The 27,655-nt window shown below is 35.3% G+C and overlaps 2 protein-coding genes and 1 long non-coding RNA gene across 4 annotated transcripts in view; all 3 read left to right on the forward strand.

The window, feature by feature from the left end:
• LOC142235125 (cubilin homolog) overlaps positions 1-18,402 on the forward strand; it is a 33,713-nt gene extending 15,311 nt beyond the window's left edge. Inside the window, exons 14-22 of the mRNA XM_075306380.1 lie at positions 248-734; positions 914-1,071; positions 1,297-3,074; positions 4,125-6,486; positions 6,552-6,731; positions 6,796-6,937; positions 15,778-15,950; positions 16,016-16,307; positions 18,144-18,402. Coding sequence (XP_075162495.1) covers positions 248-734; positions 914-1,071; positions 1,297-3,074; positions 4,125-6,486; positions 6,552-6,731; positions 6,796-6,937; positions 15,778-15,950; positions 16,016-16,307; positions 18,144-18,385 — 5,814 coding nt within the window. The 3' untranslated portion in view covers positions 18,386-18,402. The remainder of the gene's footprint in view (positions 1-247; positions 735-913; positions 1,072-1,296; positions 3,075-4,124; positions 6,487-6,551; positions 6,732-6,795; positions 6,938-15,777; positions 15,951-16,015; positions 16,308-18,143) is intronic.
• A 1,388-nt stretch (positions 18,403-19,790) lies between these two features.
• Positions 19,791-20,887, forward strand: LOC142235066 (uncharacterized). 2 transcript variants are annotated; one of them, XR_012721783.1, is made up of 4 exons: positions 19,791-19,846; positions 19,966-20,132; positions 20,197-20,293; positions 20,359-20,887. It is a non-coding gene; the product is annotated as an uncharacterized LOC142235066 (long non-coding RNA). The 2 variants fall into 2 exon arrangements; XR_012721782.1 differs by having other exon boundaries at positions 19,799-20,132.
• Positions 20,888-24,162: 3,275 nt separating this feature from the next.
• LOC142237227 (U6 snRNA-associated Sm-like protein LSm2) lies at positions 24,163-24,973 on the forward strand. The gene is made up of 3 exons (XM_075308595.1): positions 24,163-24,394; positions 24,449-24,516; positions 24,571-24,973. Exons 1-3 carry the CDS (start codon positions 24,392-24,394, stop codon positions 24,782-24,784), a joined length of 285 nt encoding a protein of 94 aa, XP_075164710.1. The 5' UTR covers positions 24,163-24,391; the 3' UTR covers positions 24,785-24,973.
• Positions 24,974-27,655: the final 2,682 nt, after the last annotated feature.

Genomic DNA, 27,655 nt, shown 5'->3' on the forward strand with positions numbered 1-27,655 from the left:
GATCGATGACACATTTATCGATATTTTACTTACCTCCGACAATTTTTAGCGTTCGACAAAACTGTAAGATTCTGTAAAAAGACAGACATTCCGTCCGTATAAACTTATGGTCTGACCGGCACATTAAGAACATATAACATTCTCAACCCTATTTTCTGCTGAATCTTACGGCAGCTAAGGCGATAAGACCACGAAGACATTTTTGAGTCCTATCTTTTCATCAAGCCAATTCATTTCAATTTTTCAGTATGTGAAGAACTATGATATCGCCCAAAAGAGAGGAGATGAACCGATATTTATGTGTGAAATGCCACAAAATCATATGACATTTGAGACATCCTCGTTGAAACTTTTAGCAAGCCATATTAATTTCAAAGCCACATTCTCGACAGTCCAACATTCATGTGGAGGCAATCTAAAGATGGGTCGTGGTACATTGGTATCACCCTACTACCCAACCTCATATCCATCGAATGTGGATTGCACCTGGGTAATAAATGTAGCTATGGGAAATACTCTTCAAATAGACATAGAAGAACTTGATCTACCAAAAAGTGACCACTGTAATGAAGATTACTTGGAGATAAGGGCATCGTCTCGCAGCAAACTTCTGGGTGTTTTTTGTGGCAATCAAATACCAGAGGAACCCCTGTTATCGTTCGAATCATTGTGGATACGATTCCATAGCTCGCAGGAGAGTACGGGTAAAGGTTTTAAATTGAAATGGAACTATGGTAAGTAGATGACTGTACACCGAAGGAATTATCTTCTCTTTAGTTTTACGAAACAATCTTCTTCTTCTTCATATATATTTTATTAAAACTACGAAAGTTGCTCATAAAAACTATCAAACATCGTAATTTTAACGAAAAACAATGTTATATTTCAAAATAAATATCACTTTTTACCCTAGCTCATCTAAACGAAATTGTAAATAAGACCTATGGGAGTATAGATTCACCACCAGTATCTCTTCTTCGGATGGAGGATGAACCATTTGCCTGGCGTATTCTAATTGAAAGAGGAAAATTCATAGCTCTCCATTTCAACCAATACATGGAGGGATTGAAGGTACTCAGAAAAGTTTTTATGCTTAAATCACTTAATTGTTGATCAAATTGGGATTTGGGTCGTGAAAATTATAGTATTAATGACTAAATGAGATAAAATGTAAATATTCGGAGTTTAATTGATTCAAGTGAAAAGTTAATTGTTTAAATTAGTTTATATGATTGATATGTTGATTGAAAAGTTACTTGGATGAATTAAATTTTTAATTATTGCCTCTCTCCCCAGCTTTATGATGGTTTTGATGAATCTGCATTAGGAATACCGATATTTCCATCACCTTTTCGCTTCATTTCCAGTTCAAATGTTGTCTTCTTTAAGACAAATCCTGAAAAACACGCTTACTTTTCCATTAAATGGAACATAACTGATTCCAGCCCAATGCTCACAAATACGACGACATCTAACTGTCATACAGAAAAGATGCTCGCAAGTAATACTACAATGACTATTCTTTCTCCCAATTATCCTAATGGATATGAACCAAATCTATCTTGTGATTGGATCATTCAATCAGCTGATCCACACTTTCATTTAGTTGCCTACCTTGTGGAGGTAATTCTCGAAGCAAGTGTTCAATGTTCGTTCGACTACTTGAAAATCTCCACCTCAACGGACATGATGCACTGGCATCAAGTGGAAAAACTATGCGATATACCGAAAAAGCGCCCATTCCGTGACATTCATGGAACGCCAAATCTTAAGTTTAATTTTGTATCAGATTCTGCTGTGAATAAAACTGGCTTTAGAGTGTTTATTATCCCAAGATGCGGTTCTAATATAACCCAGTCTGTGGGCGTCATCGATGGACGCACTTTTCGTTTTGCAAATGAATGTGTGTGGCATATTACTGTGAAACCAGGCAGAAGAATACTGCTGCAATTCGACTATGAAACAGTCAGTACTGGAAACATTGAAGATTGTATGACCTACGTTGTGGTATATGATGGTCTCGATTTGCATGCTCCACTTTTGGGTCCCGGCAAGATTTGTAATCCTCCACACGTTAGACAAATGCAGATGAATTCAACCTCGAACTATGCCACCATTAGATACTCTTCCCAATCTGTACCCCGTATCCCACCTAAGCCATGGAATATCACTTACCGTGAATTTTCCGATTGCAATGAAGAATTTCGTTTGATTCCTGAAGCATCCACTATTAACATAAGCTCGCCGAATTATCCGAATGTACCACAACCACACACTGAATGCGAGTGGAGGGTATTGGCTCCAGTGGGTGAACTTATAAAGGTGGAATTTATAGAAAGATTTGATATGAATACAAAATTTTGTGATCGGGAATTCATAGAGTTAGTGGACGGCGGAACTTCTTTAGGTCGAAAAATGGGGAAATTCTGCCACAAACCCGATCCCATGACGACAACGCAAAATATTCTCTACATGCGCTATTTGACCGATATTGCAGAACCAAGAATGGGTTTTAAGGCCAAAATATCCATTGTAAAATGTGGGGGGTCATACAACAGCAATAGTGGTTCCATAATGTCACCAGGCTATCCACATACGGGTGCTTATCCATCGTTTAGTCAGTGTGATTATGTCATTTCATTGCCTGTTGAACGAAAGATTCGCTTAATTATTCAAGACATGGATCTGCCCTTTGATGTCAACCACCCCAAGTCTCAAGACTATTTGGAAATTATACCCATATCTGGGATGGACAATGTAGTCATACCACCTTCATATGTCTACGGCAATACTACAAAAGGCACTCAAATAGATTTGGATGTCAGTAAGACCATAGTGAGATTCCATACCTTCGCCAAGAATACCCAACACCATGGTTTTTCCATCAAATATAATTTTCTGAGTGGCACCTGTATGCAAGACATAACTGGCGATTCTGGACACTTGACTATGCACCTCCCTACAAGAACATATTTCCCTATGCATTGCCGTTGGAGAATCAAAGTTACCAAAGGCTTAAGGATTCGCTTGGAGTTTTTGAATATGGATGATTTTAAGTCAACAAATGGTACGGGGTAAGTACTGTATTTTCGTGTATGAATTTCAAGACAATGTTTCTCAAGTACTTGAAAAATTGGTCTCGATGCTGCGCACGAACTAATATCGCAAGATTCTCATCAGACCTATCGCGTAATTTATCAGCATAAATACACTATTGCATAAACACTTTACAATACAAAAAGGCTTTTGTACATTGGTCTAAATAAATGGTAAAAAAATATGATCGCTGCACGTGATCCTGGAATCCTGGATCTACACATATGGATATACCAAGATGAGTCACACCTATGTTAATAATAGTGTCCAATTTTACGACACTAAGAGGGAACATTCGTCCTACTATCATCGCATACATATCTGATACCATTTTTCTGCGATTCCAATATCAGGACATAAGAGACTCTTATGGTGATTTCGATTGGGAAAAATGGTCCAACATTCTCGAAATTGATTGCAAGATATCAAGGACACTGTCATAGATTTTGGATACTTTATACCTCACAATATTATAAATTAATAATAACTTTAGAATTACACTATCATTTGGCCGAAATGTCAATTAGGGAAAAAGTAGTGTAACACCAAGGCAACATATTTTTTGCGAATCGAAAACGCCCTTAATTAGCTGTCATGGTAACACCATCGATTACTTCTGTATCAACTGCTACTCCCACCATTTCCGTTATTATTCTGGGATAATGACTTATGTTCCTTGTATCAGTCTACTCGCCTATCATCCCAAATGTTCTAACTGTCCCCCTTATATAGCAGTCCATTGAAATATTCCATCATGTGTCGACGAGTAAAATGGTGAAAAACTTGTCATGTCCTCACGGCCAATGAAATCTCTAATGTTAATACCCTACGCTTCTCGACCATCCCTTTGGCCTGTCACATCATTTATCCTAGTCAGCGACTCATTGCTTTTAGCAATGACATTTCGTGATCAGTTAGTTTTCAGGAGAAATAGTGTGCATCCGAAGTATTTCCATACACTTCTTTGAATAGCCCTGCTATATTCGCATATTTGATCCATGAATTACGCTTTGTTTTTCTTTTTATAGACGAACTACACTTTTCACGATTTACAATGACCATGAGATGCTCTCGACCATCACTACATTCGATGCCAATAACTTCGATCCAACATCTACGATAAAATCGACTGATAACACCATGCTGGTGGCAGTGTCTCTTCCCACTGTTTCAGCTCCCATGATGAGTATCAGAGCACGTTACTACTCAAACGAGACATCATTTTGCCCACCTAATATAGGTCCTGAGGATGGAGATGGCAGTATTGATATACAAGATTGGCAGCCTCCGTTTAGCCAAAATTACTTTTGCCGATCTCAGATTAAATCAAACGATGGTGAAACTTTGGTGTTCAATATCAGTACCTTCACCACATTCCATCCCAACAGGACTATGCAAATATTTTCTCCATTGACATTCCGCGATAATTTCGTTGTCATTAATTATCGGGAGAATGTAACACAAAAACTTCAACCACTATCCCAAACCTCAGGATCCTGGCAAATAATTCAGACAAATACCGATCGCATAAGAAAGCTTACAATGACATATAAACGCCACTCCTGTGGGGGTAAATTTACTCTGAGCAATAACTTCCACATTGAACAACCTGCAGTAACAGACACCAACTATGGTCCTATTTTGTGTGTTTGGTTTGTTCTAAAGCCGTTCTTCTCAGGTCGTAGAGATCTGGAATACAAACTGAGGGGGAATTTCACATTTAGCGATTCCTGTGAACGGGAATTCATGGTCGTGAGGGAAAGTCGATGGACGATGGGCGATGAGAATGAAAAGAGAATATGCAAAGATAACTATGGAGCTCTGGATGATTACACATTCCAAAATACCATCACATACATAGCCTACCAAGCTGCCAATTACAGTAACACGAAGACCCAATTTTCTATGCAAGCTGTTAAGACTGTCACCTGTGGTAGTGAGACCAAAATTATTCAAGGTACTAGCATGGTAGAAATTACTAAGGAGACCTATGAAAATAACATCGAATGTTCCTGGATTTTCAATACTCAACCTGGATATTATCCACAAGTGCACTTCTTTGGTCGTTTCTTCTTGGAAGATTCACCAAATTGTACCAAGGATTACTTGGAAATTCAACACGATGAGGATGGTCTTTGGATACCGGATGCTCGCTATTGTGGACGCCATTTCCCGCCTACTCACAACTCCTCTTCCTACCGTATGCAGGTTATATTTCGCACCAATGAGAATGTAACTGCCGATGGCTTTTCATTCTTTGTTGGCAAGTACTGTTCGGCTGTGTTCAATGTAACATCTGAAACTCGGAGAATTGTCACCCCAGCGCCATTTGGCTGGCGTGGCCAGCGTGTCCAATGTGATTATGTTTTCCAGTCAAATGATAGTCGCAAGCTAATCAACGTCAGAGGGATACAAACTTCAGCCTACGTATTTGTAAACCTGCAATACGATTGCCGGTTCGGTTTTACCGTATATCGACGTAATGCCCAGGGAGAAGAGGAAGAGGGCAGAAAACATTGTGAGGATGAGTTTGAGGAGAGATCTTATCAGTACTTGAGACTTCATCTGGACTCCCATGCTTCTTTAACGTATTCGCTTGAGTTCAGCTTCGACACATGCGGTGGCAATGTTACAACCTCGTACACGACTATATGGCCGCAGAAACATGAGATTCTGGACAAATATGCTGATGACATGAATTGTGTTTGGTATGTCACGGCCCCGAACGACCACTCCATAGTCATACGCTTCAAATACTTTGATATGGAGAAGACCTATGACCATGTCAGCATTTATGCGGGTAGTGCCATACAGACAGAAAAACTCATCAAGAAGCTTTCTGGCAACCTCACCGCTAATCCTCCAACTGTCAGCGTAGATCACCATCAAGCGGTGATTAATTCCGTTTCTGATTTCTCCAATTCAGGCAAAGGTTTTCAAGCTACCATAATTTTCTTACCCAATTGCAATGAGCGTATCTTCCTCACCGATGGAAACTCCCCCGTTCATCTGGCACGAAACTTTAAAATCGAGGCTGGACAAGAGTATATGTGTATCTATCATCTCAATGCCCCCAAAGGCTATCGCATACGTGTCGATATGAAAAAAATGCAAATCAACAATGAGACCAAGGCGTGTACACGAAATCCCCTAGCCCAATGTTCTGAGAACATTTGCAACACCATGGAACTGTTCGATAGTGCTATTATAAGCGAAACTTCCATGGGAAAATTTTGTTCTGGCACAAATACATCCTACGTCTCTTCATATGGAGATGCCTCTTTGAAATTTACGGCCCGACAATTGGGTCAATATAGTTTTGAGATTGTCTTAACAATGGAGAAAAGTATTTGTGGTGCATTAATGGAGAAAGTTTTGGAGGAGGATGAGGTAAGATTGCATTGGTCATATCTCATCTAAAATTGAGATAGCTTCTTTAATATCGACATTTTCAGAAATTTGTTTTGGCTTTCCCTCAAAATATAAATATGACCAACTATCCACCAAATGTTCACTGCACTTGGCGTTTCGGATTCAAAATGCGAAGGCGTATCCATTTCAATTTTGCCGATATACAAAATCCCTCCCAAACTACGGGCAAATGTTTGGACTATATAATCATCAAAGACCTATATGTAAGACAAAAATCGTACAGTGAGACTTTAACATGATTGTTACTGCAGATTTTGTATTTTACAGAGCTCTTACGAAATATGTGGCAACATTACTAATTACACGATACCTATCTCTACCCTGGGACCAGGTTCCTTAGAGATCACATTCCATAGCGATGGAAGTGTAGAGGGAAAGGGATTTGAGGCAATTCTAGGAGAACGTGAAAGTAAGTATACAATATGAGAGACAACATGGAGGAAAGGCTAGATTTTTTGTTAGTTAGTTAGTTGTTTCTTTTTATTGAATAAAGGTATTTGTTTACAAAATGTTGTATCTTAATGTACTAAATTTCTTACATAACTTTATAACAAAAAAAAAGAAAAATTTTAGTTTAGACAATGTTTTATAAAAAAACGTCTGCCTCCAAGTGATTTTATTTAAAGGTTCTCACTATTTACTAGAAATTGTTTATATTTCCATGTAGTTTTCAAATATTTGATTAAATTGCTCCAGTTATCGCAGCCTTCGCCATTTAAAATAAAAATTAATTCTGACTCGTTTAATGTGTGTTTCTGAAAACATGCAGTACGATATTCTTTAAAACCAGGACATGTGCCTACATAATGTATTGTTGATTCTCGCTCCTGTAAATTTCAAATATTGCAAAGTTGCTCGCGGTCACTAGCTCCATACATATTTCCATTGAGCTGTAGAACTCTACATCGCGCTCTAAATATCCACATTATGTTTTCAATAGAGTTTTGATCGTTTATGTATGCAAGTCCTCTAGAAAAAGTCCAGTTCTTTATAGAGCCGGTCACTACCTTGCTTTTTATACACTAAACCACATAGTGGTTTGGGTATAATAAGTTTGATCGGCCAAAAAATGTGCCTACCAGAAATATTGATTTTAGACCCCATAAAATATATACTGATCGACTCAGAATCACCTCCTGAGTCGATCTAGCGCTTGGTGTCCGTCCGTCCGTCCGTCTGTCTGTCCATGTATTTGTTGTTCACAGGATTCCGGTCGCAATTATTAACCGATTTTGATGAAATTTTGTACAGGGAGTTTTTTGGGCACAAGGACGAACGCTATTGAATTTGGAAGAAATCGGATCAAATTTAGATATAGCTCCCATATATATGTATCGCCCGATTTCGACAAATGGGGTCACGTTGCGCGTTTTTGCAAACGCATCGTCACCAAATTTGGCAAAAGGTAATCTTTTCCATCGCCCTTCAAAATTTCATCCAAATCGGTTCAGATTTAGATATAGCTCCCATATATATGTATCGCCCGATTTTCCCAAATTTGGCCACAAAACCCTTATTTATCAACCGATCTGACCCAAATTTGGCTAAATGTAGTCTTCTATAGCACTTACTATATGTGCAAAAAATCATCGAAATCGGTTCAGATTTAGATATAGCTCCCATATATATGTATAGCCCGATTTTCCCAAATTTGGCCATAGAACCCTTATTTATTAACCGATCTTACTAAAAGTTTGCTAGATTCAGTCCTCTATAGTACTAACTATATGTGCAAAATTTCATCGAAATCGATTCAGATGTAGATATAGCTCCCATATATGTATCACCCGATTTTGAAAAATTCGCCCCTAATAACCTTATGTTTGACCATACAGGCCTCATTTCTTAACTGATCTTACTCAAATCTTGCACAAGGTAACCTTTTGTGGTATTAATCAAACCCGCAAAATATTATGCAATTTGGTTCAGATTTAGATATAGCTTCCATATATATGCATCGCTCTATTTTCCCAAATTTGGCCATAATACTCTTATTTATTAAACAATGTTACTCAAATTTCAAATTTTGATGTACTAGACGATCGTATTTATACGTAAAGAGCCTTTACATAAGAATATTGCTCGATTTTTACAAATTTTGATTTATTACCCACACTAATTTAACTATTTTCTCTTTTTTAATAATGGGCTCAATATTAGTGGCATACTAACTCCGTAGGTGCAATATCAACACAGCCAGTGTTGCTAAGGGGAAATTCCCTATATGTAGGGTTTTTCTAATATTTAGCGTCTTGTAGGGACGCAGGGCCACAATGTAGGACATTTTCGCTCAACATAATTTGTAATAATTTTTACATTTTGGTGGCTCTAGAGGAGGAAATAAGAAGCCGGCAGGGCTTGATCTTTAATAATGTGTGGTAAGCTTTATTCCTGTAGAAAATTTTGTCAACATTTCATTTCTATAGAACATTTTGTCAAAATTGTATTTCTATAGAAATTTTTTTCAAAATATTATTTCTATAAAAAATGTTCTCAAAATTTTATTTCTGTGGAATTTTTTCTCAAAATTTTATTTCTATAGAATTTATTGTCAAAATTTTATTTCTATAGAAAAACTTCTCACAAAAATTTGTTTATATAAACTTTTTTCAAAATTTTATTTTTATAGAGATTTAACAAAAAAGGTTACTAATTTGGGTAGAATTCTACCAACTGTGGCAACCGTGGTGGTAATACAAATTTATATTCTAAGTTATATACGTTGCATATTCATGTTTTAAGATAATAAAGTACTTAGAACCATTTTTGTTTTGTAAAATTTTTTAAATTTAACGAAATATATAGTAGGGAAATTGTTTGGGAAAGTAGGGACCTTTTTTTGTCCTTGTAGGGTAAACCGAACATTTTCCCTGGCAACATTGACTATGAGCTATAGTCAGATTGACACAAAGCATCCTTAGACATGTACCCCTTAATTTTCTTAAATATGTAACTGCGGTTTATCTCCCAGACCTATATGTTACCCCACAAATGCTTATGATTACTAATTCTGTAATGGTGGTTTAGGGTATGATATAGTCGGCCCCGCCCGACTTTCTACTTTACTTACATGTTTATAATATTATTTTGAAAATTGTTTAATTTTATTGTCCAAGGAGAAATAAAATGTTAATTTTGTAATAGCAAGCAGCAACCACCAACTTAATTCAATATGTCATCCTGTTAAATAGCGCTCCCTGTTACCTAAATAAACACCGCTTTCTATGTGCAAAATAATGGTTTCTATAAATTTTTTTTCGCAAGAATGAACATGGTACCGGCCTTTAAAGGCAAATAAAACTTTCTATGGTATCCTTGATTATTATTTCCCCAATTAACTGTGTATAGGATTAAAACAACAATTTTAGCAAAAATATAAACTTCGATAGTAACTCTCACCTGGCTTTATCTACCAAGAATAGCCCCACAGTTTTTATGTATAAAACTTCACAGAGGTTCACACCGGACTTTAAACGGAGTATATACGCGGAATTTTTAGTACCCCTATAAAATGTGTCGATATTTTTTGTAGCAAAAATTGACGGATACATAGTTATTTATTTCTATTAATGACTGTATGCACATCTATGCATGCCAATAATGAATTTCTCATAATATAGATAACACTGTCGATAATTTCAACAAAACGTCTCTCGAAATTTTCTGTAGATAAACGTCTATCGATGTCTTATTAAGGACGGAATGCACGTTTATGCATTTATCATAAATATAACGCCGGTCTAACGAAAATTTTGCTAGAGATTCATACCGGACTGTGGTAAAATCTCCACGAGAATTTTCGTCGACTACCGTTACGCCTTGTATCTACCTCTAGATAATTTTTGAAATGAACAAATCTATTGAAATGAATTTTATATAGCTGGATCCGGTGGTCTGTGGCAACACATAAGGGCTTGTAAGCACTTCTCGTGGGAGCCACCGTGGTGCAATGGTTAGCATGCCCGCCTTGCATACACAAGGTCGTGGGTTCGATTCCTGCTACGACCGAACACCAAAAAGTTTTTCAGCGGTGGATTATCCCACCTCAGTAATGCTGGTGACATTTCTGAGGGTTTCAAAGCTTCTCTAAGTGGTTTCACTGGAATGTGGAACGCCGTTCGGACTCGGCTATAAAAAGGAGGTCCCTTGTCATTGAGCTTAACATGGAATCGGGCAGCATTCAGTGATAAGAGAGAAGTTCACCACTGTGGTATCACAATGGACTGAATAGTCTAAGTGAGCCTGATACATCGGGCTGCCACATAACCTAACCTAACCTAAGCACTTCTCGTCATAGATAATAGAGAGAAGAAGATGGGAGATTGGCTGCACGCAGAGAAGGAATATGATCACCTCAAACATGTTTCAAGAGCAAAATGTTATTTTTGTATGGTAAATGCGAGCTAATTGGACATGAAGATTAAGGAATTTGTATTATTATGCTATTGAAAAGAAAATGCCAGATACCCATCTTACAAGCCTGACTATACATATGTTTCAGTGTTGGCTAATCCACATTTCCATAGTCTCTAGTAAGATCTGGCTGGGTGAGATGATTCAATTTGGGTCTTATATGCTAATTTCTTATGGAAATTACACCCGAGAATCATTTCTCCCAAGTTGAATCATTTTCTCACCACCACCACCATCTTCTCATATAGCTACAATCCCTTAATCTTTTGTAATTTTTTTTATTGTTGCCTAAAATTTAATATTGTTTCATTAAGAAAATTACATTTTTCATTTAAAAAATAGAAACTAAAAACAACTAAAAGATTACAAAAATGTATTAAACTAATCTGGTAAATGCAACATTTGGTATGACGCAAGCCAATCTCCCATCTTCCTCAAATCTATAACCTTTGGTTTCAAGGACACAACAATAATTCTAACGACAACATTAGTAGTGTTTTGATTACCTTTTACGACGGGCTCATCGTAACAGGTTGGCTGATAAGTCCCCGGTTTTGATACCATTTTGGTAGTACTCCTTCGGTTTTGCCTCAAAATAGGCCTCAGTTTCGGCGATCACCACTTCATTGCAGCCAATTTTTTCCCTGCGAGCATCCTTTTGAGGTCTGAGAACAAGAAAAAGTCGCTGGGGGCCAGATCTGGAGAATACGGTGGGTGGGGAAGCAATTCGAAGCCCAATTCATAAATTTTAGCCATCGTTCTCAATGACTTGTGGCACGGTGCGTTGTCTTGGTGGAACAACACTTTTTTCTTCTTCATATGGGGCCGTTTTGCCGCGATTTCGACCTTCGAACGCTCCAATAACGCCATATAATAGTCACTGTTGATGGTTTTTCCCTTCTCAAGACAATCGATAAAAATTATTCCATGTGCATCCCAAAAAACAGTGGCCAATACTTTGCCAGCGGACTTTTGAGTCTTTCCACGCTTCGGAGACGGTTCACGGCTCGCAGTCCACTCAGCCGACTGTCAATTGGACTCAGGAGTGTAGTGATGGGGCCATGTTTCATCTATTGTCACATATCGACGGAAAAACTCGGGTGTATTACGAGTTAACAGCTACAAACACCGCTCAGAATCATCAACACGTTGTTGTTTTTGGTCAAATGTGAGCTCGCGCGGCACCCATTTTGCACAGAGCTTCCGCATATCCAAATATTGATGAATGATATGACCAACACGTTCCTTTAAGGCCTCTACTATCTCGATCAACTTCATTTTACGGTCATTCAAAATCATTTTGTGTATTTTTTTGATGTTTTCGTCGGTAACCACCTCTTTCGGGCGTCCACTGCGTTCACCGTCCTCCGTTCTCATTTCACCACGCTTGAATTTTGCATACCAATCAATTATTGTTGATTTCCCTGGGGCAGAGTCCGGAAACTCATTATCACGCCAAGGTTTTCCTTCCACCGTATTTTTTCCCTTCAGAAAACAGTATTTTACCAAAACACGAAATTCCTTTTTTTCCATTTTTTTTTCACAATAACAAAAGTTGCTTCACAAAAGACGCTCCATCTCACAAACTAATTGACTTACAGACGTCAAATTTTGACACGAATCATTTGAAGGTTGGTACTATATAAAAATAATATGCATTTAATACTAGTGACGCCATCTATGTGTCAGACCGGGGACTTATCAGCCAACCAGTTAGCTTACTATTTTTATGTTAGCCTGATATCAACGCAGGCTGATTTTTCGTCCAAATCAATTACTTTACATTAATTACAATTTTAAATGCGAACTAATTGGATATGAAGATTAAGGAAACTTTCATTGTTTCCTCTGTTTCTACTTGTACTAACAGCATGTAGAAAAAATATTGCAATTTGGAAGGCCTACCTCTATTATTTATAAAGATATATGTGTTTGTTCTTAAAATTTAATTCTTGAATTGGTACCAAATGATCGTATGAAACTAAACGCTATCTGTAATATCTGTTGAAGTGTTGGAATAAAAATAAAAAAAGAATCTGAAATAATATAGGCTATAGTTTTTATATGAATATCCATTTACTAGAGACAGTAGAAAAATTGTCTCAAAATTGTGTTTTTTTTTCTTTGTTTATTGTCAAGAAATGTTATGAAAATACAATTTAGTTCCCAGAAATATGGAAAATATTTATAGCTTATTTAGATAAGAGGCTCTTCTTGAAAATATCATCGAGAAATAAATCGAAACTAAGTGGGGAGTTAGAGTTTGGAGTCGTTTTCGAATGTCCTCTGTAGTGGACATCGGTAGTGAAAGGGTTAAGGAAGTTTATTTGGAAGAAAAGTATATACTTTTTGTGATAAACGTTTATTCTTTTGAAGGATGTAAAAACAATTTCATAAAGACTAACTCAAAAAGAACAATCTATTCCAGATATGTTCGGTAGTTTCCGAAAAAGTGTTCAACATTACATACTGTTACGTTTTTATATTTAGGCGTTTTTAATTACCCGACAATTAAAACACAGTTCTTTTAAATAACGACAATCTACAATTTATTTACTATGACTTCACACTTTACAATTCGTTTACACTGAAGTTATTCGTTTGACGCTTTAATTAAGACTGACTCGTTAGCAGCATGCGAGCGCTTTTATATATGACGGTGTGGCAATACGAGAACATTCTGGTAGCACTACAATATTCTGGCAACGCCAGAACATTCTTAGACAATGGTAGAAGGATCTACCACCATTAAGCTGTTCATCTGGTGGCTGCCAAACACATACACACTCACATAGATATATGCTCGCATTACTACAACAACAATGACAATAGACAATGAGATGAAATGAGAATGCAGAATAACAAAGCAAAGGGGTTGCTATTCTATGAGAGAGTAAGAACTAACATTTCGGTAAGCAAACAAAAGAACATAAAAGAAATTCAGGAAAATACTAGAAAATGAGTAGATGATTCCAACAAGTGATAGCGAAATTTTATCGTTACAATTTGAAATTTTAAATTAACGGAAACTAATTTAAATAAACTTATATATATATAATTATCAAATTCGTAACAATACTACTATATTCAATGTTTACTATTTACTTAAAGTCAGAAAAGAACAGTGCTTGGAATAGACGAAATGGACTGTGTTGTTGGTTCAAAAATATTTTTCTTTTTTATTGAAAAAATAAAAATTTTGTAACAAACGAATTTTGTTGGTGATAAAAGTTTAAAATTTTCGAAGAAATTCAACAAAAAACTCTAACAAATGTAGTAGAATCGCATTCGCGGCGTTTGACGACACAAATGTGTTTTATTGGCGCAAACCCCTGATCGATTGTATTGCATCTCTGGTTTAATATTAGGGCTGTTTTCTTTTAGCACTGGATACCCTAAGCCGTGAAGGACTAAAAGAAAACAGAGTACTCGTTTATCCAGGACATCTCCAAAAATATGCAACACTGTCATCAGCTGTTCAAAAACAATCACAGAAAAGAAGTGAAATCTTGCATTTTTAATGTATGAAATGCTCCAATTAGTAATAAATATTTACTGCTGCGATTATTAATGACACTATACCACTTTCAATTTCATGTTTTTCGATAAATTAGTCACAATAAAGTGCTATTGTGAATCGATGAAGCGTCACTTTATCAAAACACAATCTGGCAAGATCGGCGCGACTTGCACCCTGCCAACATTTTTTGAATTTGGGGACTCTTTTGAGAATCCCCATTACGTCGAAAACAATCATATACGACATCAAAAACTCGTCGGAAAAGCGCCGTCACTATTGAGAAGTTGCACCACGCCAAGTTACTACAAAAATGTTTCGCATGAGTGCAATTATTAGGTGCCTTTATAGATCAATTTAGAACGACGCCAATAAGGGACCCTCCAAACAATCAGAAAAAGTGCATTTTAAGATAGTTGTAAAAGAATCATTGTGGTCGAGTAAAACACGTTTGTTTAGATATTTATTAATTTGATTAAACATTTACAAATTCTTAAAAATATAACATTTATACCACTATCACATTACATTTAACATAATTTTTGGCATTAATGATGATGTTGAGTTACAAGTAGCGAGTTACATGTTGCTGCGTCTATCAACCAGTGTTTTTATTCCATGGAGGCAGCGTGTCTGTAAAATATCTGAGAAACAATCACTTTATTCCATTTGGAAAATCACCAAATTGTTCATCAATATACCTTTCACAATTTTAAGCGTATAATTCCTTTAAAAGATTTTGATCAAATTCTGGATGTATTTTATTTTAGAAATTAGTACATTTTTAAGTAGAACATTTTAGAAGTATATATACAAATTAGAAATTAGCGAGTCTGTAAGGATTATATTGTGAATTATCCAAAGACTGAATAAATAAATAAATAAATAATCTATGTTTTCAGAACTTTATTTTCGTTTTTATTTAATTAAAATATAACAAGCTGGTTGCGCTTGGCGTTTCACAAAAAAATGGCTTTTTTAACAGTAGGGATGGCATATTACTTGCATGTACTTTTTGATGTACCTTTTCATGATGGTTGAAGTGACATTTACGAGTCTGTGGTAACGATGAGGTTGAAATGGAACTTTGAAATGCTGGCAGGGCACTGATGAGATGTTCTGGATAGAACACCAGTGCAACGATGTTCTGGATAGCTCATACAAATGTTGCATCCAGTGCAAAAAGAAAACAGCCCTAATATAACAGTCTTGCCGTCTTTTGACTCATTAGCAACATCGCTTGAGATGAATCTTGATTTTAAAATACTATTTACATTACATTATTGTTAATTATTTGTATTGTACTTTTTTCTCATTAGAATGTAATCGTACCTATACCTCTCTCAATGGCCAAATATATCTGGTAAATACTGGACGTAATCAAAACGTGTTTTGTAATGACACAATTGTGGTTGGCAATAACTACAATTTGAATTTTTACATCAGCTATATGAATTTTATAAAATATAATTGCGAAAGTTTGCATTTCAGGGTAAGTTCCGTAAATGATGTTTTCATGAAATTGGGATACTTATTCTTTTTTTTCTATTTTTTAAGATAAGCGATTTGAAAACAAACAAAACGCTATATGATTATTGTACCTACTCTTATCATTATGCTTCCGTTTTCACAACGACAAATGCTGTTCGCATTGAATTTATGAATTTCTCAACGATTTCATTCACATATTCAACGAGTAATCGGGACTTGACTCCCGGATGCGGCGGTACATTCCCATTTGCTCAAGGTTTCATACAAAGTCCTCCATACACAAATGATCGGAATTATTCAGAATGCCGTTGGAATATCTCAGTGCCATCACCTAATGTTATATCACTAATTTTCCGATGTAAGTAAATGGATAATACTATGCATTATTTCTTACGCATATGCTAAAGTCTCATCAATGGAATACACACAAAAAATTTTTCTTTGATTTCAATGAATAAGCCAAAATTTAAAATGTTTAAGATTTATTTTTGCTCAAAAATACTATATTTTAATTGTTATTATTACTCTTTTATCGACTCATTTAAGATTTTTTTTCTTTTTAAAACACCGACGCTTTCCACGGATAAACTCATAATGTGAACGGCCAGATAATGAAGCCGCCTACCAACTTTTGCCAGTCGGCGCCACCGCCGAACTCGACTCACAATTAGGCGCCATTTAATCAAAAATATGTATTTAAATCAGAAATATTTTTTTATATTTGTAGTATTTTCTGCCAAAATTTCACAATTTTCCGTCCACAATAATTCAATATCAAGTTGCTATAATAATTTTGCAAAATCCTCATTAATGCGCTTTACAGACTATCAGTTATTCCGGACGGAATGTCGGCGTTTGTTAAGAATCTTACAGTGCGTCGGATCGATACGACTTGTCAGCGATTACTAAATAATCGGTAAATGTGTTATCGATACCATAAACATGCAGCAGTATCGATTATGCCTTCGGACTTAACTTATAATGTGCACAATATATGGGATATGTTCGACACGAGCACTATCGTCCGGAATAACTGATAGTCTGTAAAGCGCATAAGAAAATATGAATGGCAATTTGAATGTGAACGGCCATAATGCGCTTTACAGACTATCAGTTATTCCAGACCACAGTGCTCGTGTCGAACTTATCCCATATATTGTGCACTTTATAAGTTAAGTCCGAAGGCATAATCGATACTGCTGCATGTTTATGGGATCGATAACACATTTACCGATTATTTAGTTATCGTCGATAAGTCGTATCGATCCGACACACTGTAAAGGGCACCTTATATGGTTGGATAAACCCTGCGACACAACACGTTGCGGCGACAAATCCGATAGTATAAGGTCGTGTTCGGTTGTCGCGGGGACGTGTTGGCATAAAATCAAGACAACTTTGATTTTTTCTGGTTGGGTGGTACAAATCATTGAGTGTAAGGGGATGTTCGACAAATTTATTTTTACATTAAAAACAGGCATTTCTGCAATGAAATTAGTGATGGATCGCCAATTCTGGTTGAAAATTAAATAAATATATAAATCTAAACCAGTATTGTGGCAAAAACGTGGAAAAATTCCACTTCCAATCAATGGAAAACCAGGCGACAAGTATTTTGAAATTCATCATGTAATTTGTAATATATTAAATGTGGATTACTTCAGGAATCATTGTTTTGACACATATACCAGGATTTTTTTATTATATTCTTCCATTTTTTCAGTAAAAAATGGTTTCACCCATAAATCTTCATACAACTTCATTGTTTGTTTATGCTTCTTCTTATTTTTACATGTTGTTATCACATTTGTTCGTGCAGTGTAAGGGCAAAACTTGAACGAACACACAACAAATAGACGAACTTCTGTCGGAGTGTTTATCCGACCGTCTAAGGTCCGCTTAAGATTCTTTACAAACACCGACATTCCGTCCGGAATAACTGATAGTCTGTAAAGCGCATAAGAAATGAATGAGCAAATGTGGTATTAAACATCTATCATAATATTTTCCCAAAGCAAAAAAAGTAATAGAGTAGGATTTATAATTAAAATCCAATAGTTACCTTTTCGACTATTTCCACGTGTTTTTTGAAATTTTATGGTATGTGTGAAATGTATATTTCACATATATAACGTCAGAATTAGATAACCAACTTTAATTTGTCATAATATTGATTCTGTTGTTCTTTTTCCAGCATTCAATATGGGCCCTGAGACTAATTGCCACTTGGATAACGTAAAACTGTTCGATACTATGCCAGATGGTACCGAGAAATTGCTAAAAACTCTCTGTGGACCAGCGACACCTGGAGAAATTACATCAAAAACAAATCGTTTAGCAATAGTATCAAAAAAATCTCCCAATTTCGATGGCACTGGTTGGAGTGTCAGATATGGAATGCTCAAGAATATGGCGGAGGGTCTTCTAATCGAATAAAGCATTCTACGAAAATATTAGAATTTTTTTAATTAATATCACGCTTTCCCACTGACTTAAGGTTGAGTTACATCCCAATAAACACAAACGTTTGAAAAATACTAAAATTCAATAATTTTTCAAACATTTTTTCAAAGGATTAGGGTAATATTCAAGTTGAGAAAATCGCGTTCTCAACAAAAAACAGACATTACCCTCAACAGTAAAATTCAACACAATAGCAATAATTTCTCAATTGTAATCCTCAAATTGAAATGCATCGCTACTCAATAATTTCTCAAACAGTTTTCAATGTGAGAAAAATAAAAAATTAGCATTGTTGCGAATACTTCCAAACCACAATTTGTATGAAAGTCAATCCTAGTTTTAACTGAAAGTCAATACTAAATTTCTAGGGATTTTGTAAATTTTATTATTTTTTCGTTAACAAATATAATAATATTAAAAATAACATTAATAATATATAAAAATAATATAATACCAATCAAAACGTAATTATCTTATTAAAGGTATTAATAAATAAAACTATGAATACAACTTTAAATATTTTAAACATTTTTACATGTATAATTCCATTTCCTCCATAATGTTGGTGTCAAATAACTATTAATTAATATGCTGGCAATTTGAAATAATTACTATCGAGGAACTTGCTGGCTTGTGTGTTAGAATAGATTCCAGCAAGAGGAAATCACAAAATATCAAACTGATGACTGGATGTAAATTGATGTAATGCACATTTTCATCCAGAAGTTCGTGATATAGGAATTGTTGCACTTAGTTTTAATTGTAAGTTTTCTGAAAACTTTTCTTTGTTGTTCCCTTCATCGGTTTTTCATCGGCCAACATCTTCCAAAAATATACCATCCAATGATTTTAGTTTTCTGCAAAACAGTCGAGTTTTGTGATTTCCATTATGTTTTCATTTCAATTTTTATTTGTATTTCTTCCAACTGACCACGTACTTCGTGACACAAAATGTATTGAAAACCACAAAATTCGATTTCCTCAAGAACGTTGGTGTTACAAAACTGTTGTTATTAAAATACTGGCAATTTTCAGGAACTTGATGACCAGATAATTGGAATAAATTTCCAGCAATTTCAATTCACAAAATAACAAATTAAACCGATGATGCGATGTAAATGAAACTATCGATGTGATGCGAATTATCATCCAGTATTTGTTGATATAGAAAAGCATAAATACCAAGTTTTTTTTGGTTGCACTTTGACTTATGGAAACTTTCTTTTCTCGATAAAGGTGGGTATTAAGTTCGAGTTTAGCCGCTAAAATCCTCATTTTTTCACGATTACTTTTCTTTAGTAATCCATTTTAATGAATACAAACTTTGTGCAAATTTTCTTTGGGATATTCCCCATCAAGTTATAATGAAATCTGCAACAACCCAATAAACACAGGATGAGCGTTTTTCAAATGCAACACCTCTTCAGTTTGAGGGTAAATATAATTTTCAACATAAATTCAACTTGACTTGAAATAGCTCATCTTCAATACATCTTCAAATTGTTTGCGAATTACTTCCAATTTGCCAAAATGTTGACGAAATCTTTGAAAAGGTGTTGAAGATAATATGAGAAAACTTTGACAAAACACTACCCTAAAATGCAACGAAAAAACCATGTGGTTTTCAATACTTATTTGTGCAACGAAGTTCGTGGTCAAGTGCAAGAAATAAAATAAATGGAAAATTTTAGACAAATAACCAAATAGTTTATAAAAATGGGTAAGTGAAAATAAAAAATGAAATAAAACTTTAAGGAAGTCACTAAATGTATATCTCTTTGCAGAAAACTAAAATTACGTTCTTGAAAACATTAAAAAGCTGACCGGTGAAAAAATGGTGGACAATTAACTGGAACTGCTTCAAATAGTTTATAATAATTGGTACGTCAATATGAAAAATTAAATCAACACTTTAGAGAAGTCACTAAATCTAAATCTCTTTGCAGAAAACTAAAATCTTTGGATGCTACATTCTTGCAAACATCATTAAGAAGCTGACCAATTAAAAATGAGTGGCTTATCGACAAGAAAAAGTTTCCAGAAACATTACAAGTGCAACCAATTAAAATTGTTAAAAACAACAAATTGTTGAAATCAACAACTTCTGGATGAAAATGTGCATCACATCGTCAGTTTAATTCATATGCTATTATCAGTTTAAAATGGATATTTTGTGAATTCCTTCTGCTGGAAATCAATTCTAACACGCGGTTCAGTACGTTCCTAATTTTAAATTACACGCATGTTAATAAATTGTAATGCTGTTTTATGACACCAAAAGGAAGGAAAACGAATTAACAATGCAGAAGTGTTTATTAATAATGTTTAAGATATTTAAAGTTTTGTTGTTTGTTTTTATTTTGTTCTTATTTGTTGATATGTTTAATAAGATTATTATTTATCAATTGGTATTGTAGTGTATTATGTAGTGTAGTGTATTATTATATATTATTATATATTTTATTTTGATGAGAATGAATGACTTTCGATTTGAAGTGGGGATATCATTCATACAAATTTAGGTTGAAAAGTATTTGCAACGATGTTAATTTTGAATTTGACTCGCATCGAAAATTGTTTGACAAATTATTGAGTAGCGATGCATTTCAATTTGAGGATAACACTTGAGATATTATTGCTAATGTGTTGAATTTCACTGTTGAGGGTAATGTCTGTTTTTTGTTGAGAACGCGATTTTCTCAACAATTTCTCAACTTGAATATTACCCTAATCCTTTGAAAAAATGTTTGAAAAATTGTTGAAATTTAGCATTTTTCAAACGTTTGTGTTTATTGGGAAATATGTATAATTTTATGACTTTTTTACTGATTTAGTTTTCACTTTAGTGATAATTAGCGGCTAAACTCGAACTTAATACTCACCTTAAGCCACTATCATTTTTCATCGGCAAGCCACAATGTGTCCAAGAATCAGCATCCAAATATTTTAGTTGTCTGCAAAGAGATTTGAGTTTAGTGACTTCCTTAAAGTTTTCATTTCGTGTTTTAGTTTTACTAAGTAGTTTCAATTGATTATTAAAAAATTTCCACATTTTTGTATTTCTTCCACGAACTTTGTTGTCCAAAGTAGTATTGAAAACCATGTGGTTTTTTCGTTGCATTTCAGGGTAGTGTTTTGTCAAAGTTTTCTCCAATTATCTTCAACACATTTTCAAAGTTTTCGTCAACATTTTGCCAAATTGGTTGTAATTCGCAAACAATTTGAAGATGTATTGAAGACGAGCAGTTTCATGTCAAGTTGAATTTATGTTGAAAATGATATTTACCCTCAAGGCCGGTATGCACCTCTAGCGAAAAATTTCATTCCCATAAGAAATGCATTGCTATTTATGCTAACGAAATTTTCGGTAGCGTTCAATTTCGTAAGCTGGTACGCACCTCTAATGAAAATAACAGGGTTGTCAAAAGCATATTTTGGCAGCAAACATTTACTTTATTACAATCATTGTGTGCGTAAAAGTTTTAAAAGGTCTGTAAATAATAAACAATTTATTTGAGGGATATTTGGAACATATATTGACAATTTTTAAAAGCGATTAGCTGGTTTAAAATTTGTGTACACAGCCCTGTTTTTTTGTTGTAGACTTAAATAGATTTTTGCTACCGAAAATTTCGCTAGAGGTGCATACCGGCCTTCAAACTGAAAAGGTGTTGCATTTGAAAAATGCTCATCCTGTGTTTATTGGGATATCATGCGTTAATCCGTGCATTGATGGAAGGGTTGATATTTTTCAGATTGAAGTACTCTAACAAAACTGTTGCTTTCAAAGAGAAAATTCAACTCTTTATCAACGGACGCATTAACGCATGGTATGTAACTCAACCTTTACTGTTATTGTTATTCAAAATTCAAAAAAAAAAAAAAATACAATTAACAATCATGTGTGGTCTTTATTTCTGAGTCATGTATATTTTGGTAATGTGGCCAATATATGGGATATGTTCGACACGACCACTGTCGTCCGGATAAACTTATAGTCGGCAAGGAGCATAATGCGCTTTACACTCTATCAGTTATTCCGGACGACAGTGCTCGTGTCGAACATATCCCATATATTGTGCACATTATAAGTTACGTCCGAAGGCTTAATCGATACTGCTGCATGTTTATGGGATCGATAACACATTTACCGATTATTTAGTTATCGTCGATAAGTCGTATCGATCCGACACACTGTAAGATTCTTTACAAACACCGACATTCCGTCCGGAATAACTGATAATATGTAAAGCGCATTATGTATAATTGACTGGCTCCGAAATGACAGACTCAGGTCCCATCTTTAAGATCAAACAAGGGGATGCTTGTTATATTGGTTTCTTTATGTGACATGTTTACAAGGATGTTCGTTTCTTATTATATTTGCATACAGTCGTATCGATTGGACACACTGTAAAATTCTTTACAAACACCGACATTCCGTCCGGAATAACTGATAATATGTAAAGCGCTTAATGCGCTTTATAGACTATCAGTTATTCCGGACGGAATGTCGGTGTTTGTAAAGAATCTTACAGTGTGTCGGATCGATAACGCTTGTCCGCGATGACTAAATAATCGGTAAATGTGTTATCGATCCCATAAATATGCAGCTGTATCGATTATGCCTTCGGACTTAACTTATAATGTGCAAAATATATGGGATATGTTCGACACGAGCACTGTCGTCCGGAATAACTGATAGTCTGTAAAGCGCATAATGTATAATTGACCGGCTCCGAAATGACAAATTTGTTGTACAAATAATCTTATAGCGGTTCGAATTATTCCATGTTGATTTTTAGTGAATAATTGACAGACTCAGGTCCCAGCTTTAAGATCATACAAGGGGATAAAAAGATTGGTTTCTTTATGTGACATGTTTACAAGGATGTTCGTTTCTCATTATATTTGCATACAGTCGTATCGATTGGACACACTGTAAGATTCTTTACAAACACCGACTTTCCGTCACGAATAACTGATATTATCTAAAGCGCATAATGTATAATTGACCGGCTCCGAAATGACAAAGTTGTTGTACAACTAATCTTATAGCGGTTCGAATTATTCCATGTTGATTTTTAGTGAATAATTGACAGACTCAGGTCCCACCTTTAAGACCATACAAGGGGATGCTTTTTATATTGGTTTCTTTATGTGACATGTTTACAAGGAAGTTCGTTTCTCATTATATTTGCATACAGTCGTATCGATTGGACACATTGTAAGATTCTTTACAAACACAGACATTCCGTCCGGAAAAATTTATACTGAAGGACGCAAATTATACACTTTATTTATTCGTACAAAACTATATTCAGTTCAAGGGTTTTTCCAATGTATGAGGGTCATGAGATTCTTGGAAAAATATTAGGTGGGTGTATTCGGTAAATGTTTTCGTACAAGTATTGCCATATCGGCTTCTCAAATTGATAGCAACGTAATTTTTAGCAAGTTTCGCAAATATTATTTATTAATGTTTATTGCTTAAAACCTAGTACTGGGCTTTAGATAGGGTATAGAGAAGCCGAAAATATTGGATTTTTGTTTTATATGCGAACGAAGACTAGAATTCGGATATCAGAAATAGATTTTTGTAGATTTGAAAACCTTTGTACAACAGCGACATCTATAGTTACTTTACTGTAACCGAAACACCTCGCGAAATGACACATTTTAGGCATAGAGGCCGCTGTTGCATTTTTTCCCACGTCGTCATTATTTTCTCATCCGGCTTTGGGAAAGTATTCAGTACACTTACCAATACTGTTACTGCGGAATAACAATCTAATAATTGCCAGAAACCGGTGTCTTCTTTAGTGGAGTTAATAAATAGAAAGCAGATTTTATACGAACAAATAAATGTCCATAGATTGGTTGGGGTATTGTTTTATTGAAACATCAAAAACTGTAAGTTTCTTAGCAACGAATTGATCCACTAATACCTTTTGAAGTACTTGGATTTGCGCCCTTACCATGGTAAATATTGGCTTCATTAAATTCGAAACTTAAACTCATACTTGTCTCGTTTAGTTGTTCTATTCATTCTTCAAATCACTGGTGGGAAAAGATGTCGTGGTAGAGCTAAAGAATGATCTGAGGTAAGTTGTGCAATGTACATTCTCTGGTACTCTACTAATTTGGGATGTTTGTAGCATATGCGGCACCTTACATTCTGTGGACCAATATCTCAACATAAAATTGACTGATATAAGTGTTACCGATCCCGAAAAATATCCCCATATGCTTTCGGTGAAAAATTGCTTTATACGAGGCTCTGTAGTTCGCTATGTCCAATTGCCTGGCGACGAAGTTGATACCACATTGTTGCAAGATGCCGCTCGGAAGGAAGCAGTTAGCTCCAGATGAAAATGCCATTATATGTCCATATATATTCTATTCCATATATGGTATGCAAGAAGAATGTGATCCGTGATTGGATACAGTTATAAGCAACAACCTAGTTACTTTTAAGTGTAAATTTTAACACCAGACATTTTAAGAATTTGAGAAAAGAAACATCAACATGATTAAATTATTTGTATAAAAAGAACTTAAGTGAAGAGTGCAAAACAACATTTCACCAAGATGCACAAGAAAATAACCAGGTAATTTTTTAAAAGCCATGTGGTCGTTGTTTGGAGATTTAAAAAAATGGTATACAAACTCGATTGCGGAATACTTCAGGATCCGTTTCATATGGGTGTCTAAATATATGAGAATAAGAGTTATAGTAAAGGTGAATAAATAGGCTAGAAGGGCTATGCCACAAATAAAAGAGAACTTGGAGAACGAGAAATCCATAAAGGATACACGGCCCGAGTGATATTTACAAAGCATAGTGGAACAGTGCAACGGTCGGAAGGGCGACGACAATCAAGAAGAAGACCGAACCAGTACTGGAAATGATTCTGAAATTTGCTAAGATTGAAAATATATTAGGTCATTTGTTAAAGACGCAAAATTCATGGAGATAGAAAGAAGGCATAGAGCACAGAAAATAATGGCTTTTTCAATCTAACCTATCTTCCAAAAAGATTCCTTGGTCTTCTAGTTGTTTCGGAGCTCCACAGTAATTAAAGATAAAAGCATGGACAATTTGGGTTAATATTGTTTGAGATACGATCAGATATTGTATCCATTCATATTGGTGGGTATTTCTCGTTATGTCCTATCAAATCTCAAAAAGCTACCATTGTTGTCTATCTTTTATTGAGGAAAGTAGATGAGATGAGACGTTCGAGGTTGTTTCAGTTCCTAAGAGTCGAAAGCATTATGAACAAATTAACAGAGAAGAAACTGTTTAAATAGTAAAGATGGCCTCTTGAACTAGAGCGGCTATAAATATTTACTGTACTCATCCTGAATGATTGAACTCAGAATAGAGAGAAAATTGTTTAAAACTTGTGTAAATAGTACCAGTTCTCCAGTTTATCGCAATTTTTAAGTTATCTATACTCTCTTGTTATTAAAATCTTACTGGATCTACACATTTGCTGTAATTATCAGAATAATACTCCCAAGTTTTTCCTTTCTGATGCGATTCGTGGACATGACATGTCCTTTGAAATAAATCAAAGTGGTGTCCTAAAGTGTAAATATTCTCTGTTAAAGACAAACTCATGTTAACGTGACCAGCCCCTTTCACACATTTTGACCAGGGGGCTAATCACGGCATTCGATATCGAATTCATAATCGTATCGAAAAAATTGTCGATACGATTAAAAGTTTGGATCACGGCATTCGATCGAAATTTGATGCAATTTCTCTAGCATTGCCAACAGGATGATAATTGGAGGATGAGATGAATGTAAAATAATTCGGTGGCAAATAAGGAATAAAAGTGCACATTGTTATTGGTGTAAGTACATGGGTTTGAAATGGCGTGCACTGTTAGAAAGCACCTTTAGAAGCTCAATGGACGATTTCGGCTGACGAAGGAGGCGTTCAAATGGAAAATAATTTTTGGTGACATTCTATCGCTTTACAATTGTCTGCCGTCTTAAAACTTTTTGCCAGTGGAAGCCTTCATCATTCACTATTCTTACAAGGTGGTCCAGAAGCGTTATGTTGTCACGGAATGGTACGGTAATTGGTTGATCACAATTTCTTGGATATCGATCTAGCATGTGTACTTTATATATGGTTTTTTGGCAAGCTAGGATGCTCGCTCCCGAACTCGACTATGACCAATTTTTGTTTAACGTTTATTGGTGTTGCATCAGTCCTAAATATTCAAAATATGTTCATTATATGTAAATTTACTACCAATTACCAACAATTCGAACTAAAACTAATATATTTACTATTCCCATATGGCCAAAACAATGTAAAAAACAAGTGAAAAATGTTTTACGATTGCAATTTACCAATCGTAAAAATTGTCGATCAAAAAAACTCGATATCGACTCCCGTGATCCGAAAAATTTAGATTTCGAATGCCGTGATTAGCTCCCAGGACTGGTCCTATGCTAACCGACCCATCACTCTGGACGCATTCTCTATCTATGGATTAGCGTTTGACACCGAGATACCATATACGTAGATATTACAATCTACGATTTTAATGAATTATGAAACGCCGCGAGGAGGAAATGGAGAATAATAACAACCGCCATCGACAAAATGGGTCGGCTTCATTCTATGCTAGAGATTCGGGTACGTGTTAGATTACCAAAGCAGGGTTAATGTTGAATTAATATTAAACAAGTATATACAGCACTAAGTTCGGCCGGGCCGAATCTTAAATACCCACCACCATGAGCCAAATATTAGGGTTTCCTTTGAAATTTCAGGAGGGCTTGAGGATTTGAGGACACTTCCCGAAGATAAATTTAAAGATTTCACCTATGAGGACTATATCAGATTCTGGATTTATAAGAACCATTTTTGTTTGAGTTTTAGAGGAATCATTAACATCTCTTGCAAGTGTGCAAGAAAATTATAAAATAACGTCTTGATTTAAAATCTTACATCTGTAGAAGTAAAATCTGGAAATTTTACATTGAGTTTCAAGCAATTTTCATGATCAGTGCGCCTTCTACACCCTCAAGAAGTGAAGTCGGCCTATATGGAGGCATTACCAAATGGACCGATAAAAACTTAATCCGATACACTTTTTTGTGAGCCTAAAATACGAGAATATTTACAATTTTAGGCAAATCAGATAAAAACTACGCTTTCTAGAAACCCAAGGAGTTAAATCGGGAGATCGTTCTTATGGGAGCTATACTAAAATA

The sequence above is a fragment of the Haematobia irritans genome, chromosome 4, assembly GCF_050003625.1.
Source record: "Haematobia irritans isolate KBUSLIRL chromosome 4, ASM5000362v1, whole genome shotgun sequence".
NCBI classification, from domain to species: Eukaryota; Metazoa; Arthropoda; class Insecta; order Diptera; family Muscidae; genus Haematobia; species Haematobia irritans.